Raw genomic sequence first — 16,732 nt, 5'->3', positions numbered from 1 at the left:
TTATTCCCTCCTCTTTTACACGTGTGTGTGCTCTCGCTGGCAGGGCTTCGGTCCAGGTGTCCTGCAGCTCTTTCCCGGACGGTCCATCACTCCAGTTTCATGCCACTGATTGCGATCTAACATTGTTTGCCAGTAGCAAAGGCTGAATATTTGGTCACCTAGACTATGTCAGTATAAAGGATGTCTTTTGTCAAACCGGTGGCCCTGCTTCCTGTCAAGGTGGTGCACCTGCTCCCAGCAGCCCCGCCCCCTCCGCTTCCGTCTTGACTACACTACCCAGACTGCACCGCGGCCGCTCTGCGCTCCCTCGCTCGCCGCTGCGCCAGTCCGCCTCGCAGAACCAGTTGGTTTGGCCCAGCTTCCTCTCTTTCCTGCCTGCCCTCCCCGTGCGCGCGTGTGCGTGCGTGCGCGCAGCTGTTGTTGTCGTCTCGTGTCAACCTCCGCCGACGAGAGAAGAAGACGTATCCCTCCCGTCTCTCCTGTTAGAGGGGCCGCTTCCAATTTGCCCTCACTTTCCTCCTCGCCCGGCACCATTGGCTTCCGCGCGGTGCCAGTCAACTCGCCTCCTCTCCCAGCCCGAGTTGAGCAGCAACAGCTCGGAAACATCTGGCCGCCGCAGAGTGCTCCACTCCCCGCTCCCTCCCGCCTGCTATGGGAATTAGTCCAAAGTCAATCTAGTTTCGGTCTCCGGGGGACACGCGGGCACACAGCGGGGGATCGGACGGAAGGAGCGGAACAAGACGTCGGACCGTGTCGTCTTGTAAGTGCCGCCCGTATCACCGGAGTCCGGTCGGAGGAGGCTCGGGAGAGAGGGGGTGGGTTACGGAGGGGGAAAAAGTGGCTAAACCTTCCTTAGCATGACTGTGTTGTCTCCGTGTTAGCTTTGTGCCCGCGCTGTTTCAGCAGCTGTTGTCATAGCACCGGGGCCTTCGCGACAACTGTAAATAGCTCAATATTGTCGCCCTGTTCGCTTTACTTTTGTTAGCAACGATGCGGCTATAGCTAGCTCTGCGCGCGCGCGCGTCAGCGCGCGTGTGTGTGTGTGTGTGTGCGCGCGCGCGCGTGTTTGTTCTGGTCAGAAAATCGATCACAGTTTCCTTGTGTTGGGAGTTTGTCACGGTCGGTGTCACGGACGTCAACAGTGTTCTGCTCATTTCCTCCCCGCCGCCGCTCGACGGAGACGAACATGTTCACGTCCAATCGTGGCGATCGACGTTGGTTGTCATGACGCCCGTCCGTCCCGAGTGTTCGGGTCGATGAAACTTCGGCCGAAAGTTAATTGAAGTTCACGTCGGATTATTAAATGCCTCCGACTTTAAAAGCAGTTTTTTGTGTTACTTAAGGTTCTTCAAAATTGCAGAACTTGAAGCGAAGTCATGTTTAATCAAATACTCTCACGTGATCATCCTCTACATATGACAAATTACTCTAATGACGGCATGGATCAAACGATCATAAGTTAAAACTACACGTAATTGTCTTTATCATGTGATTTTCCGAGGCGACATTATTTTATTAACCCTGACCATAAGTATGCTCTATTACTGTTTTAAACTACACTCAAGGCCTTTGAGACAGGGGACGATCAGAAAACAATTGCAGTTTTGTTCCCATGCTCACATTTATTAAAAAGCTTGGAGTTTAACTGCTGGAAATTCAGATGAACGAAAAGTGAAATCGGGCAGTTGCAGCAAGTGTGTGTCCGGCTATTTTAAAGGCGTGTATGGCTTTTGTTCACAACGGGCACTCATTAGTTTCTTTCTTCACGACTTGCTCCCATTGTTTCCCCATTTCATTTTTGAAATGTCAGTTGTCCGAAGGGTCCGAGCAGGGGGATGGGGAGGAGATAGAAAGATAGATGAATGAGTGTGTAAGTGAATGAATGAATAGCCTATAAGAATGGGCAGGGGCGCTGAACCATAAAGGAGTGGGAAACAATATCAGCTGCCCGTGTCTGTCAACTGCAAATGTGCTGCGTCGCCTCGGTTCATGTTTACTGGAAGGAGACGGAGGAAGACAGAAGAGGAAGATCAGACGGAAGTTTTTTGACCTGAAACTCTGTTTGTGTCTAGAAAACTTTCCCTTTCCTTGATAGTTTTGCAGAGTAAACTCTATTCACCACCCCCCCTCCCAAAAAACAACAACAACAACAACAAACAAACAAACAAAAAACATCAGTATCCCACTCCATGTTTTTTTTTTTTTTCGGAGAGAGAGAGGGGAGAAAGAGAGACAAATTTGCGTGGTGTTGGTAGAATGAAAGAGGAGTCTGGTGGCAGGAGTGTAGAGGAGGCAGCATATGGCTGTAGAAAGAGCACAGCTGGAGGTAGCATCTCCATCTGAGGATGATGTCAGAGCAGCTGACAGGCTGCCATCCACCCCACCTCCTCCTCCTCCATCCCTCCACCGCCTCTACCCCTCCCCAGTCCTTTATTGTGAGTCTCAGCGGCAGCCTGGGAGAGTTACTGCTCTGTGTGTGTGTGTGTGCGCGCATGCTGTGTGTGTGTGTGTGTGTGTGTGTGTGTGTGTGTTTGTGGCTGCCGATCAGTTAGGAGGAGGAGGAGGAGGAGGAGGAGGAGGGAGGTGGTATCTCGTTCCCCCTCCAACATCTCCTCCACTTTGCATCTGTCCCTCGCAGTTTGAACAGCGTGGTTGGGTTTTTTTTCCGCCTGCCTCCCTCTTCTTCTTCTTCTTCTTCTCTCCTCTTCTACCCACTCATTGATTCAGAGCGAGCGAGCGAGCGAGCAAGAAAAAGAAAGAGAGAGAGAGAGAGACAGAGACAGCCATTCCCTGCCAGCCAGAGAGCCCAGCTATTCTGCTACAGTGGAGTTAATCAAGTTGATGCATACTGCTGCAGGTATCGTTGAGTGTGTGCATGTGTGTGTGTGTGTGTGTGTGTGTATGTGTGTGTGTGTGTGTGTGTGAGAGACGGAGTGTGTAGAAAAGAGTCCGGTGGTAGTGGAGTGGTTATTGTAGTTTGTTGTGGGGCATCTCCGGTGTGTCAAAGCTGTGTGAGCGCTGCGTGGAACTGCTGCCGAGTGTTTCAGGAGTGAACTGGTGTTGGTGCTGCCTGTCTGAGGGGTAATTGCAGTCCGGGAACAGTCTGCTGTGTTTTGAGTTTGTCGTCTCCAGAGCTGCATTTAATGCTCAGCTGCCGTTTGTCTTCCGTTCGCTGTTTATGTTATCGGGCATTTTTGTTCCGACACTCATTAATTAAAAGCAAAGTTACTTTTTTTATTTTTGTTACTAAGTTTAGTTCATTCATTATATCACAAGTTCATTCTTTATTTAAAGTAATGCTTTAATTAAGTTTATTAAAAAATGATTTTCACTCATTTTGCAATTTTCTAAATTGATCAAAAAAAATTATCAAAGAAAGATAAACAACTTTTCTTTGTAAATAAAATAACAAAAATGTAAGATTTTAAGCAATTATTATAGTGATCAGTTATTTAATCCTAATCATCTACGTTTATTTATTTTCTTTTATCGCTGTGAAATTACTTGAAAGCATGTACGGTCTGCGCTATCCACTTTTTTCCCCTCCTGTCGGCTGGAGTAGAGGAGACTAATTTAGAAGTTGCAGATTTGAGCTGCCTGAATTGGCTAGACAGCTGTAATCGCACTCCCTCCTAGTCTTAATCTCTTTATCTGGCTAGCAGCTGCCATATGGCCCCCGTCAGCTGGATCAGATGTGGGTAAGCCTCCCTCCCCGGCCGTCCCAGCCTCTCCCTCTCCCTCTCCCTCCCTGCCCCTCTGTGTCTCTCTTTCTCAGACCCCTGCGTGAGCTGGCTGGCCAGGCCGGGTGGGCCGGGTGACGGGCGGCCGCCCTCCTGAGCCTCCGCCGACGGCTCCCTCCCCATTGCCGCCACAGCCGTCTTTATTTTTAGACATCTTTAAGGATTAGGATTGATGCTGTGACGAGCAGGGCACTTACAGTGATTGTATTGTAAATCTTCTCTTCTGGGTGGTGGGTGGGTGGGGGTGAGGGAGAGGGCAGTTTCTACTATGGGGCGGATGTGAAGGGTTTTTCCTGTAAGATTCAGATGGGAACGGAGTGTGCGAGTGACGGACGGTGTGCGCGCGTGTGTGGAAGGAGGAGGTGGAAGAGGAGTTTGGCTGGACAGGGGGTGGGGGTGTGGAGAGGTGGGAGGTGGGACATCCTTGTCCCAATAAGCCCCCTCATTAAAAGCAGTTTGAACGAGCCGTAGAGGGAGCGCACGCACACACATCACACGCAGTCGCACACTGACATTCTTGGTTTAGCTTCATTCAAATTAGGTGATTTAACTGCTCTGGTTAACACATTGCAGAGCGGGACCAGTGTACCTTCTCAGACAGGACAAATCGGCTTGTTTAACGGGTGGGATTGTACAGGTTTCACTCTCCTTATTGACTTTGAAAATGTTATCTTAATTTGTTGTGCAATTTGTTATCATCTAGATAATTTGTCTCTCTTTTTTTTTAAGCACACCTGTAGAGCGTTGCATCAAGTTTTTCTGTCCTTTTCTTATCTTGGTCTGATCGTACACCTGAAGCGGCTGCTCGCGGGTTAAACAAGGGACAAGCTGTTTTCTGTTCAACAGTGCTATTTCAATTGGGCAGTTTTCCTGCTCGACTTAGCCTGTGGAGGTGGTTGGTAGGTAGGCTGGTAGTGTGTGTGTGTGTGTGTTGTGTGTGTGTTGTGTGTTGTGTACGTGAGGACAGTGTGTGCAGCTGAAAGCCGGTTACCTAAAAGGGCTGTGCCAGGCCAGGCCAAAGTGGGTTAATAAAAATAACCAGCGTAGGAGCAGCGACAATCCAGGAGTGCAGGCAGAGGAGTCAGAGCGATACAGAGAGAGAACAGACGCAGAGTAAAAGAGTCTGTCGCTGGCACCTGAGATTAAGTCTGGTTGGAAACGGATTGAGTAATAATTATTTGATAACACCTTTTTTGATTTTAATTATTGTTGGTTTAATCCCCCCCTTTTTTAAATCTATTTGAATTAAGCATATCATTCAAAATAAAAGGGATTTTGTGTGATTGTAAGAAGGAATTCGTGCTTTACAGTAACCTGCATAGTGTTTTTTAAATTTGAGCAAATATATTTCTGGTGATGTCGTGATTCCAGGTAAAAAGAAAAGGTCAATATAAATGGATTTCAAATACATGTGGTATCTTTGCTGCATGTTTGTTTTAGTTTGTTTTAATTATTTTAACATCCCAAAAAAATGTTTCTTTTCTATGCGTTTCAGTTTTTATTAACTTGTTAACGTGTTTTTTTCGTTTGCGCGTTTTCTTCTCTTTGCTGTGATTTCAGCATCTCATATATACACATATTTATATATATGTGTGTGTGTGTCTATATGTATAATTTTTAACCTCAACAATATAACATTTCAGTTTTTAATTACTCTCAATTTAAATAATTTGTCAACATTTCTGTTCCTTTTTTCTTGAGTATTTACTTGAAATAAAACATACTGTATTTAACAGTCTGTTAAAACCTTGCAAAAACTTGTTTACAAAAAAATCCACAAAGTCCAAATTTATGCACATTCAGAACATAATGAGACATGCTGATCTCTGACTCTGCTTCTGTGTCTGTGTGTGTCTGCAGGTTATGAGGACGGCAGGATGGAGTTCCCAGACCACAGCAGACATTTACTCCAGTGTCTGAGCGAACAGTGGCACCAGGGCTTCCTGTGTGACTCCACGGTGCTGGTGGGCGATGCCCAGTTCCGTGCGCACCGTGCTGTGTTGGCCTCCTGCAGCATGTATTTTCACCTCTTCTACAAGGACCAGCTAGACAAGCGAGACGTGGTGCATCTCAACAGCGACATTGTCACAGCCCCGGCCTTTTCCCTGCTCCTGGAGTTCATGTATGAAGGCAAGCTGCAGTTCCAGGACCTTCCCGTAGAGGATGTGTTGGCAGCGGCCAGCTACTTGCACATGTATGACATTGTCAAAGTGTGTAAGAAACGTTTGAAGCAGAAGGCCACGACGGAGGCAGACAGCACGCGCAGAGAGGAAGACGGTGGGTCCAGCTGCTCTGATAAGGCTGACAGTCTATCAGACGGTTCTACCGGCCGGCCTGCTACTGCCGACCTGCTGCATAGTGATGAGGAGGAGGAAGGAAAGGCCGAGGGTCGACCGCTGTGGCTGAGGCTGCCGGCTACAGACAGATCAGGAACACCAGCCATGGCTACGACCAGCCCAGGTCACGGCGAGGCGGAGACACAGGGTGGGGAAGCGAAGCTGCTTTCCCCAGCTGGAAGCCCCACCAGCTCCAGCGGATCCCTTTCCCAGAGGTCCCAACGCTCCGTGAGCTCTCGCGCAGGGCACAGGGGCAGGAGGGTGTCAAATGATGCTGCCGACTGTGTGCTGGACCTGTCAGTTAAGCCGATCGCCGGTAGCAACCACAGTAACCACCACCAATCCTATTTCAGTGGGACAGCCACACCTGACAGCCTCCAGAGTCCATTGGCTGTGAGGGTAAAGGTGGAGAGAGGCGTGGCTTCAGACGAGGAAGAGGACCTGGGAGGTGGGGACTACGACATGGAGCACAGTGGCATCACCAAGGCAACGGTTCCGAGCGCCAACGGCGGCCTAACCCACCATGGGGTCGGAGGACCTCTGTCGGTCCAGCGGCGGCTTGGCCTAGAAGCGCACCTGTCCGCTCTGCGAGAAGCCTCTCTGGCCTCGGAGCTGGAGCGGGAGGAGAAGCCTCCGGTTACAGCAGACGACGAGGACCTACTGGGAGGTGAAAACGAGCGCGCCCAGGCCGAGGCAGCCAGCATGGATAGTTCCCTGCTGCCCTATGTCTCCAACATGCTGTCAGCTCAACACACCCAGATCTTCATGTGCCCGCTGTGCAACAAGGTTTTCCCCTCCCCGCACATCCTCCAGCTTCACCTCAGCTCCCACTTCAGGGAGCAGGAGGGCATCCGCGCCAAGCCCGCCGGAGACGTCAACGTGCCCACCTGCACCATCTGCAGCAAGACCTTCTCCTGCATGTACACGCTGAAGCGCCATGAGCGGACACACTCTGGTGAGAAACCCTACACCTGCACCACCTGCGGCAAGAGCTTCCAGTACTCACACAACCTCAGCCGTCACGCAGTGGTGCACACGCGCGAGAAGCCGCACGCTTGCAAGTGGTGCGAACGACGCTTCACGCAGTCCGGGGACCTCTACCGACATATCCGCAAGTTCCATTGTGAACTGGTCAACTCCTTGTCAGTAAAGAGTGAACCACTGGCGCTGCCCAATGTCAGGGATTGGGCAATTGAGGACAGCTCCCAGGAACTGTGGAAATAGAAACAGACTGCTGGGTTTGATAAAGGGAAAGAAAGTGGAGTTCGAGAGAAAGGCAGAGAGGCACGGGGAGGTGAAGGGGGTGGAAAGTTTGATGTCCGGGGTTTAAGTGAGTCATGTTCTTGTGTGTCGCAAAATCTCATTCAATTGCACTTTAATAGCACATGAAAATGTTACTACTGAGTTTTGTTTTTTTTGTTGCTGTTTGGGGTAATTTTGTTTCTTTCTATTTTATTCTGAACCCTTATTTTCATTTGGCATAAGTTTCTGTTCTGGTGGTTTTCATTGCGTCTAAGGACATGGGTCCCAGTGCGAATGTGTTGCCTTTTTTTTCGATTTGAGGAGTTTTTCACTCTGTTTGTGTTTCATCTCAGACACAACACTCCGGCGCTGGCCAGCGTTTCAGTCCCAGTCCCATAGACCCTAAAACGCCACTGCAGGAGTTCAGGTCGAACACACTGAAGTGAACAAGCATTACAATACACTAAACGGGTACTGTGATCACCACGAGTCCATACCACCACACACACACACACACACCGTGTGTCTACGTGTGTCTGTGCGTGCACCGTGCATTGCTACACTACTCTGGTAAAAATGTAACCTGTGTGTGAGTGTGTATGAGTGAGTTTTGTGTGTATTAATTTTATTTTCTACTGGCATGAAGGTGTCGTTGGCGAAGCGCTCCCCGCTTCTCTTGTTGAGCTCTTTGGTGTTGTGTGTTCAGGGGAAAGCTTACAGACTGATGGCACTCATGCAATGCACAGCCTCCTTTTTTTCCTGCTTCTAATCAATTTGAAGTATTTTCTAAAAATGAAAAGACCTTTAATATTATTAATATTATTATTATTATTATTATTGTTATTAATAGATTTTTTTTCTTAAATCTAGCTGGCAGTCTTTAAAACATCTCTTGTTGAAAAGGTAATTTAATTTAAGGTTGTTGTATATTGTTCTGTTCTAATTTTAAAACTTAAATCTTTTACCATTTTTTTAAATTAATAATTATTATTATTATTATTATTTTTATTTTGTTACTTTTTTGTAATGGGACCTGCTGTTGTTGCATGACGTCCAAACCTGTATATTTTAAGATGAAATGTGAATTTGCTGTATTACTGTACACATTGTAATTGATCAAATATTTGACAAGGGGCTTTTCTTTTCTCCAGGGTCTGTAGAAAATCTGAATATTATTCTGGGAAAAAATGCATGAAAATTTTTATTTTGTCTTAAGCCTTTAAGTTGTGAGTTTTGGCATCGGGGGCGGGGGGTGTATGAACATTACACTTTTGACAGTGAAAAGAGTAGGAAAAGATTTTTCTACTCGCCGTGTGTTTGTCGCTGTGCTCCTCGAAGAATGTTACCGAATGTGTTACCGTCGGTTGTTGAAGCGATACGATGAAGCATTTGAAGCCTGTGTCTATATGCACTGATCTCTCTGCTGTGTGAGTGTGCGTGTGTGTGTGTGTTTATGAGCATGTGACTTGGTTATTACCAGTCAATTTAACCTACTGACGATCTACGTCCACCCAGCACTTCCTCCTGCTCCTGCTCCTCCTCCTCCTCCTCAGGCGTAACATTTCTCCACTGCTGCATGTTTGTTCCATCTCTCTGTGTCTCTGTCCTCTCCAGCTCAAGATGCCGTCGAGCCATTTCTAGATTATTTCTTCTCGCCGGGCACTAACTTCAGTGCTGCTCTGATTGGCTGAAGTGTGAAGGATGCAGAGACAGGGACGAGAAGCAGAGAGGCTGAAACTGAGCTGTCCTGCTGAAAGTTGAGGGGTCAGATATCTTTGTACACACTGTTGCATCGTGTCCAGCTGAGCTGTGCCGAGCCGAGCCGAGTCGAGCTGAGCGGGGCTGTGCTGATTCAGTACAGTAACGCACTCAGCTCAGTGCAGTGCATCTCACACCAGACGCAGTGGCGTGAATGTGATTCGATGTTTGTGTGTGTGTGTGTTTTCCACTTCAAAACATAATCCTTACTTTGAGATAGATGGGAGAGAATTGGCATGTCTGAATGCACCTTTTAAGCTAAAAGATATGAAATCAGATTTTGCTGAAAAGATGCCTTTATTAAGAAAGAAAAAAACATTTCTGATGCTATGGAAGTATTTGATACTGTAGAGCATTGAGAAATAGTTGTTTAAAAACGTTTAAATTCAAGGAATTTATTGAATTTATCAGAAAATCATGTCTTATTATATTTTGCTCACGTGATTGGAAAGTTCTTGTTTTTGTATGTGAATGTTGTTTTGGGTGTGGGCTACATTGGTTTATAATTTTTTATTTAAACCTCTCAAAATATTTTGGTCGTCATTTTCAAAGTAATGGTCAAGCGTCTATACAATCCAAAAACATTCAACATAGAGATACTGAAGAGAGAGGGCTCCACGTTTCCTCTCACTGAGTGTGTGTGTGTGTGTGTGTGTGTGGGGGGGGGTGTGTGTATGAGGCATGTACATGCCCCCACTGATGTGCATGTGGTGGGCGGGGGTGGTTGTATGTGCCGCCCTGTCATCTGGTGGCACCTTCAGGCTTTGCCAGTGTAACAGTGTGGGTGATATTGCGGCATTTTGCGCCGCATTGTCTCTTTTTTCCCCCCACGAAACGTTATTTCTTCACTGGCGTATGGACTCACTCCATCCTGCTGTTGTTTTCATCATTACTGCTGATATTATTTTGTTGTTCTGTTCTGTTCCTCTGGTTGTACTTGACCGCCTTAAACTGCTGTAGTCCAGGCTTTTTTTTGTTGTTGCTGTCGTTGTCTTTTTTTTCTCTTTAAATATATGAGTGGAGGGTGGAGTTGATGTAGTGATGTCAACTGCTCACACCGTGATGAAGTAACCACCCTGATGAGACTCCATTTTTTGCTGTGCTTACTTGAAAACAATGGGGGAATTGTTTGGTTTTTTAAGCAAGGTATAAGAATAAAATGTTCAAATGTCATTAACAGGTTATAGAAAGACAGAGGAAGGGGTGGAGGGTGGGGGGGGGGGTGAAACGACTGAGTTTGTTTTGAAAAAGGACAATCACTGTCTGGGGGAAAAAACAAGCAGATTTTGATTGAGATATATTTGCTCTCCCTAGAGATTAAAAAAAATCTTTTCTTTTATGTTTCTTTTTCAGATTTAGTCATTTTTAGCTTTGACAATCATAGTTGGGTTGATTTAATTTTTTTGTTTTTCTCAAGGGGAGTAAATTCTAATTGTGTTTAGTTTTGTAATTTTTTGGTGTGCTGTTGTTGACATTTTTAAATTGTGTGCAAACTGCAATAAATTATAAGAATCTTGAAATTCAAACCTGTGTGTGAAGTTGTGTTTTGATTTATCTCTTTTCACCTCAGTTTTGTTACTGCCTTTAAAATGACAACTGAAAATGCAACATCTTTTAAGCACATTTCTCTCTATGGACCACTTTTAAAAGTTTATTTATTATGTGACTTTTGTCAAGGAACACAAATTCAGGTTGCGTAAAGGGCCAGAGCAGGACGCCTGTTGCATCCCGATGGAAGTTGGAAGTGTGTGCATTTAAACATGTGACAAGCTGCACAGTGAGTCGTGCTGACGGCCCGCACACTTGCAGAATGTGTGTGTGTGTGTGCGCGCGTGCGTGCGTGCGTGCGTGTCGCCGTCGTCTCTCTTTTTATGTGCCTGCACAACTGCTGATACATCGGCTGCACTGGCCAAGGTGTAGGCTGCATTTCAGAAAGAAAATGTGCAGCAGCTTGTTGGGGGACGCGCGTGCGCACACACTCCCTCCAAAGCTCCTCAAGTACAGTTTTCCAGTAAAGAAATCAGCTTTAGCTAATGTCTTGCTGCTCAGTAAACCTGCTCTTACAGATGCATTTAAGGCCCCTGCACTTAGAGGCCAAGGAGCAGCGCTCATTAGGCCACAGATGGTCGCTCCCGTAAGCCCCCAACGCACACTCACACGATAAGCTCACTGCTAATCTCGGAGACATTGTACTCTGTCTGATGAAGACCTAATATTGGTTTGAAGAAACTTAGAAGTATAAAAAAGAGTTCAGGTTGGTGTCCACTTCGTGCAGAGTGCAAATATTTTATTTTTAAAAGAACCTTACATTTATTTAATCAGATGAGGTTTTTGAGTTACATTTGGAGGTGAGCAGTATTTGAACTATGTATTTAGCTTATTATAAACACTTTTGGGAGGAGTCTCGTTTTAAAACGGTCTCAACAGTCAGTGTCTGTGAGGTAGCCCTGCCCCCGGTCGTCACTTCAGACAGACAGCAGATATTATGATAACTGCTGTAGAAAATGCAGCCGCCATATCCTTTGGTCGCGCGCTGCCTGGTGATCATTAATTGCAATCTGCAGCGTTGTAAGTGAACATCTGCTTGCAGACAACTGCTCTCTCCCTCTCTCCCTCTCTCCCTCTCGCTCTGCGCGGAGGGCCGTGCGCGGTTTGCTGCGAATGTAGGTCATTAATTTGTTTCTGTCCTTTGTTTACTTAAGGAAGGGGGACAAAGGGGCAGCTGCAGAACCATTTGGCTGTGCCCAAGGCGGGCCAGCTCAACATGTTGGGAGGCTGAGACCAGCTTGGGCTCCTGTCTGGGGCCCGGGCCCCTGCACTCGGCTGCGTTGCGTGAGGCGGCGGCCTCTGCCAAGCTGCCAGGGAGGGCCCGCGTACCACGGGAGGGATGGGGGAAGGAAGAGATAAAGAGAGAAGTGTCTCGTGGACTCGGAGCGTCCCGATGTTTGACTGTTCTGTCTCGTTTTCAAACCAGCCCGTCTCTCTGATCTGACATCTGCAGGTTTGGCTGAGAAAGCATTCTTCATAACTTTGGCGCAACTTCCAAAATCAGCCCAAGACAGATGTTTCCATTTTAGTGAAAGTTTATTTGTATATCATGTGGGACAAAAATTCACACAGCGAGGATGGCTGTTTCTATAATGGACCCAAGAATACCATTTTTTTTGGCATAAAAAACAAATTGGTTGGTTAATTGTGTAGTAAAGTTCTGCCATAAAGACCTCAACAAAGAGGGTTCCAACTTTTAGTCTTGACAAGTTAGCCTCCACAAAGCATTCATTCAAAACTTATATCGCACTATCAGGGAGAAAAGCCTCCTGGATCCTTCTCATGTCTGGGACTTGTTGATTCTCTTCTCTGTGAAAAGGGAAACGCTCCCAGGCCGGGTCTCGCCGAGGAAGAATTGACGGAGAGAGTAAGAGGAAAGCCGGGACAAACGTGTGTGTGTGTGTGTGTGTGTGTGTGTGTGTGTGTGTGTGTGTGTGTGTGTCTGTGCGAGTGATCGAGGATTGTCTGCATATTTAAAAGGGCCCCTTTGTCAGGCACTCAGCACAGCAGGACAGAAGGCAAGCAACAAGCGGCCCGCCTGCAAGCAGACAATACAGTGGCACTACACTGGCTGGGGTGGGAGGGAGGGGGGTGGGCTGGGGTTATTAGAAGAGGGAGGCAAGGGGGGCGGGGGTGTGGGTGTATTTTTTTTTGGGAAAATCATGAGGCACAGTGTCCCAGCAAGTCACCCATCCAGCTATCTAGCCATCCAGCAACCCATTGCACCCCCCTCCCCCTTCCCAGGAAACAAAAGGCAACACAACTCGAACTTGAATATCTGTGTGTGTGTGTGTGTGTGTGTGGGGGGGGGGGGGTTATGTTTTTACATAACATGTATAAGGGAATGATTTGGATGACAATGTAATTTAACAGCAAATCATACACTGGTAATATACATTTAAACAACCTGTGATGTAGCACGCACGCACACACACACACACACACACACACACACACAAACACAAAGGCCTCCAGCTGGTCTGTCTTCAGGGGCTGGGCTACGATGGGATTAAAAAGTACTTGTTCTTTGTGTGACTCTTGTATAGAAGGAGAGCAGCCACGAACTCTTGACATGAGTGACAAAAAAAATAGAACACGAAAGAAAACAGAGGTAGGGAGGTAGGGATGGAGAGAAATCATATAGACTCATTTGAAGAAGATGCACCTGGGACAAAGAGACAAATGCATTGGATTTAAGGTTAAAGCAACAATGAAAACCTGCAGGAAGAAACAAAACATCCTCTGTCCTCCATACTTCTGCCATCCTCTCCCAGCTGTGTGTGTGTGTGTGTGTGTGTGTGTGTGTGTGTGTGTGTGTGTGTGTGTGTGTGTACTAGATAAGGGGCATTACCAGGGCGTGTTCAGGGGTGTTGATGGAAACTGCTGGCACCGGGACACATATACACGACTCAGCACTTTATCATCGCCATAGTGACCTGACGGGGTCACGCAGGGAGAGGTCCTTTAGAGTCACTAACTCAACCTGCCGGGCTGCCGCTGCTGCTGCTGCTGCTGCTGTCTGCTGGGGAGATGTTAACAGTGTTAGCGTGCGTGTGTGTCTGTGCCGGACATCTGCTGCACCTGCCTGCAGAGTTGTACACAAGTGTAAGCACCGCACGCACACACACACACACACACACACACACACAGAAACACAGAAACACACACACAGAAACACACACACACACACACAGAAACACACTCACACACAGGAAACCACAAACATGCACAAACACGCACAATCACACACGACAAGCAAGCAGCAGCCAGCCAGCTGTGATGTTATGGAAGAGCGAAGTTCATTCTAGCTGTCATGTTTGTCCTGCTGCTGAAATAGTGGAGACATGATGAAAGGGACACACGCGCACACGCGCGTGCACACACACACACACACACACACACACACACAGTATTCTGGGTAAAAGCTCACATTCCTGATATTTTGTCCTGTTATTATTGGGATTTGACCAAACCACAAAATTCAAGGTATCATTTGATGAGTCATCGTTATGTCAAGCTGCAACACAGTTCATTCTTATCAACCAAACTAATAGCAGTTTGTGTCTTACACCCACATGGGGGTTTATAATAGCCTAACTCTACGCAAGCTTAAGGTTTGAAACATCTGGAATGAAAGGACATGAGGTTTTTCCTGGCCCGTTTCTCCTCAGCATGTAGCGCACCTCACGTATAATGTCCTCTCATTTAAACTCATGTGTTCGACGGTTTACAGTTTGTTTGTTTGTCAGTTGCTGGCAAGCATCGATCAATTCCAAAACTCATCATACAGTCTGCATCACCAACATGCAAAAAACACATGTTACTTTATTGACTGTACCAAAGTATATGTGAGAGGAATGATTCAGAAATTGCATCAATATCCTTTATTTTTTCTTTATCCTCGCATATAATAATTGACTAATGCAAAAAACAAAATCTGAAATTCCATGGTTGTAATAATTACAAAAACATCAACATGTATAGTGTTATAACTATAACTATTACACTGTGACAGTACTGTGAGGGTTCTAGTCCTCCCTCTCTCCTGCATGTCGAGGCAGACGATCCACAGTTGCTGATTGTGGAAACTGTTGGGTTTTCTCTGTAATATTGTAAGGTCATGACCCCACTATTTAAAGTGCCTCGAGATAACGTATGTTGTGATTTGGCTCTATACAGATAAAATTGAATTGAAAATTGAATTGAGTTGAATTTGGCCACAAGCTCTCTTCAACATCAGCGGTGTTGATCTTCCTCTTCTTTGTCCTCCACACATCCTCCATGACACTCTTCTTTCCCACCAGCTTTTCTTCTGTGATCAATACAAAAACACATCGCATGGCTGGGCCTTCAGCAGAAATTGCAATCGGCTATGTTTGGAATTATTATTTTCATTTTATTGTAAATATTCTGCTAAGATTTTCTGTATATCGTAGTGTCGTTTCTGCAGAAATGCATGACATTTTCCGTCATTCTAATTTGAAAGTGTTTTTAATATTTTGGAAAAAAGTCCGTTAGCATTTGAAAAATGTGTCGTAAATATATAGTGTGTTACAGTTGTTGGAGTATGAATGAGAAAAGAGTTCATGGATTTTGGAGTACGTGGTGATTGAATGCATTAGTGTGAAAGCAATGGAAAATGTTTTGACGAGGGATGGGACAATACCACTTTTTCGTGTCCGATCCGATACCGATCCTGCAACCTTGAGTATCTGTCGATACTGATCCACTACTAATCTGATACAATCTTTTCCCCACTCGTAAAATAAAATATTAATAATGCATTGATCAGGATGCACTTTACTTAACCAAGCCATCTAAAACCTCATACTCAACTGTGAAACAAATAATCATCTCCCCTAAAGGAAGACATACATCGCCAGCAACATGACTGAGTTATGGAATACTGCTGTTTTATTTCTCACAGAATTTTTGGCAGAATGATTTATGGTCAGCACCGCTCAAACAAGCAAAAAAACATATTGAACTGTGATAATAAATTAACATAAAAATATGATGCCGAAATTGTCGTTCAAGGCTTAGTAGATAAGTAAAAAGGCATTTATTTGGTATGTTTACTGTAATGTATCGGATCGGATTTTATTTCTTATTCCTTTCCGATATCCGACCCAGTCATTTTGGCCAATATTGCCCCGATGCAGATATGGAATATCAAATCGGGATATCCCGGGTTTTGACAATGTGACTTTAGCTTAGAACAATGCATCCTATCATTCAGAAAAAAGTAATAGATTCTGAACAAAAAAGCTGTAAGTATATATTGATTTGATTCTGTCATATACATCACACACAGTCAATTTTTGTCCAAATATAGAGGAAAAGGTAATAAAAAAAACAACAAGATAAATCTAAAATATATTCTTAAACAAAAACTTGAAACAAACTGTAAACAGCATGTAACACAAACAAGGTGTAAATTAAAGCATGGCACATAAAAATACTAAGAATACATCTTGTTCACTGAATTGAGAAGTGGTTCTGAAGATTACAAGTTCTGCTGTGATCACATGCAATGAGGTATGGCACAACATGGTAGGATGTTGTGTGGTTAATAACAAAACCTTATGAAAAAGTATGTGTGAGCAGGTAGACACATGCAGAGACATATGTTTGAAATGTAACAAAATAGGTTTTATTCACAAAACAGAACTGAAAACAAAACTAACTAAAATACAAAGACCAACAGTCCCCAAGCTGCAACCAATGACCCACACAGTCGCAGACATCAGTCCCCTAAATATGCCCGAGTGTTTTCATCATGATCCATTATTCCTTGGGAATTTGGTAAAAATGCAAAAAGAATCTTGCTGTGTTAAAGAAAGTAATTAATTCATGGATTCTCCCCTTGGCCCCGATCCGTGGCATAATGTAAAGTTTTATATCTATATTATCTATATTATGATTATTATTATATATATTATATAAACAGACAGACACACAGGTGTTGACAACATAGCATCCTTGATGGTGGTAATAGTAAATATATATTTGACAGATAGTTTGCTAAAAACTAAATGTAAACTACATGAAAAATAAAATTCACTATCAACTTGACTCATAAAATCAACTTCAATATATACAAAGAAG

The 16,732-nt window shown here is 45.2% G+C and overlaps 1 protein-coding gene and 1 long non-coding RNA gene across 6 annotated transcripts; both read left to right on the top strand.

The window, feature by feature from the left end:
- The first annotated feature begins 622 nt into the window (after nucleotides 1-622).
- Nucleotides 623-10,602, top strand: zbtb18 (zinc finger and BTB domain containing 18). 5 transcript variants are annotated; one of them, XM_035606206.2, is made up of 2 exons: nucleotides 623-760; nucleotides 5,601-10,602. In XM_035606206.2, exon 2 carries the CDS (start codon nucleotides 5,618-5,620, stop codon nucleotides 7,298-7,300), a length of 1,683 nt encoding a protein of 560 aa, XP_035462099.1. In that variant the 5' UTR covers nucleotides 623-760; nucleotides 5,601-5,617; the 3' UTR covers nucleotides 7,301-10,602. The 5 variants fall into 5 exon arrangements, with proteins under 5 accessions (XP_035462099.1, XP_035462098.1, XP_035462100.1 ...); XM_035606205.2 differs by lacking the exon at nucleotides 623-760 and adding an exon at nucleotides 2,536-2,857; XM_035606207.2 differs by lacking the exon at nucleotides 623-760 and adding an exon at nucleotides 4,382-4,639.
- A 910-nt stretch (nucleotides 10,603-11,512) lies between these two features.
- On the top strand, nucleotides 11,513-12,308 carry LOC118284291. Its single transcript, XR_004784797.2, has 2 exons — nucleotides 11,513-11,644; nucleotides 11,779-12,308. It is a non-coding gene; the product is annotated as an uncharacterized LOC118284291 (long non-coding RNA).
- The last annotated feature ends 4,424 nt before the right edge of the window (nucleotides 12,309-16,732 follow it).

This window comes from Scophthalmus maximus, chromosome 10 (genome assembly GCF_022379125.1).
Source record: "Scophthalmus maximus strain ysfricsl-2021 chromosome 10, ASM2237912v1, whole genome shotgun sequence".
In the NCBI taxonomy this organism is placed as follows: domain Eukaryota; kingdom Metazoa; phylum Chordata; class Actinopteri; order Pleuronectiformes; family Scophthalmidae; genus Scophthalmus; species Scophthalmus maximus.
Note: the sequence above shows the minus strand (reverse complement) of the source record. Positions and strands in the feature narration are given on the sequence as shown.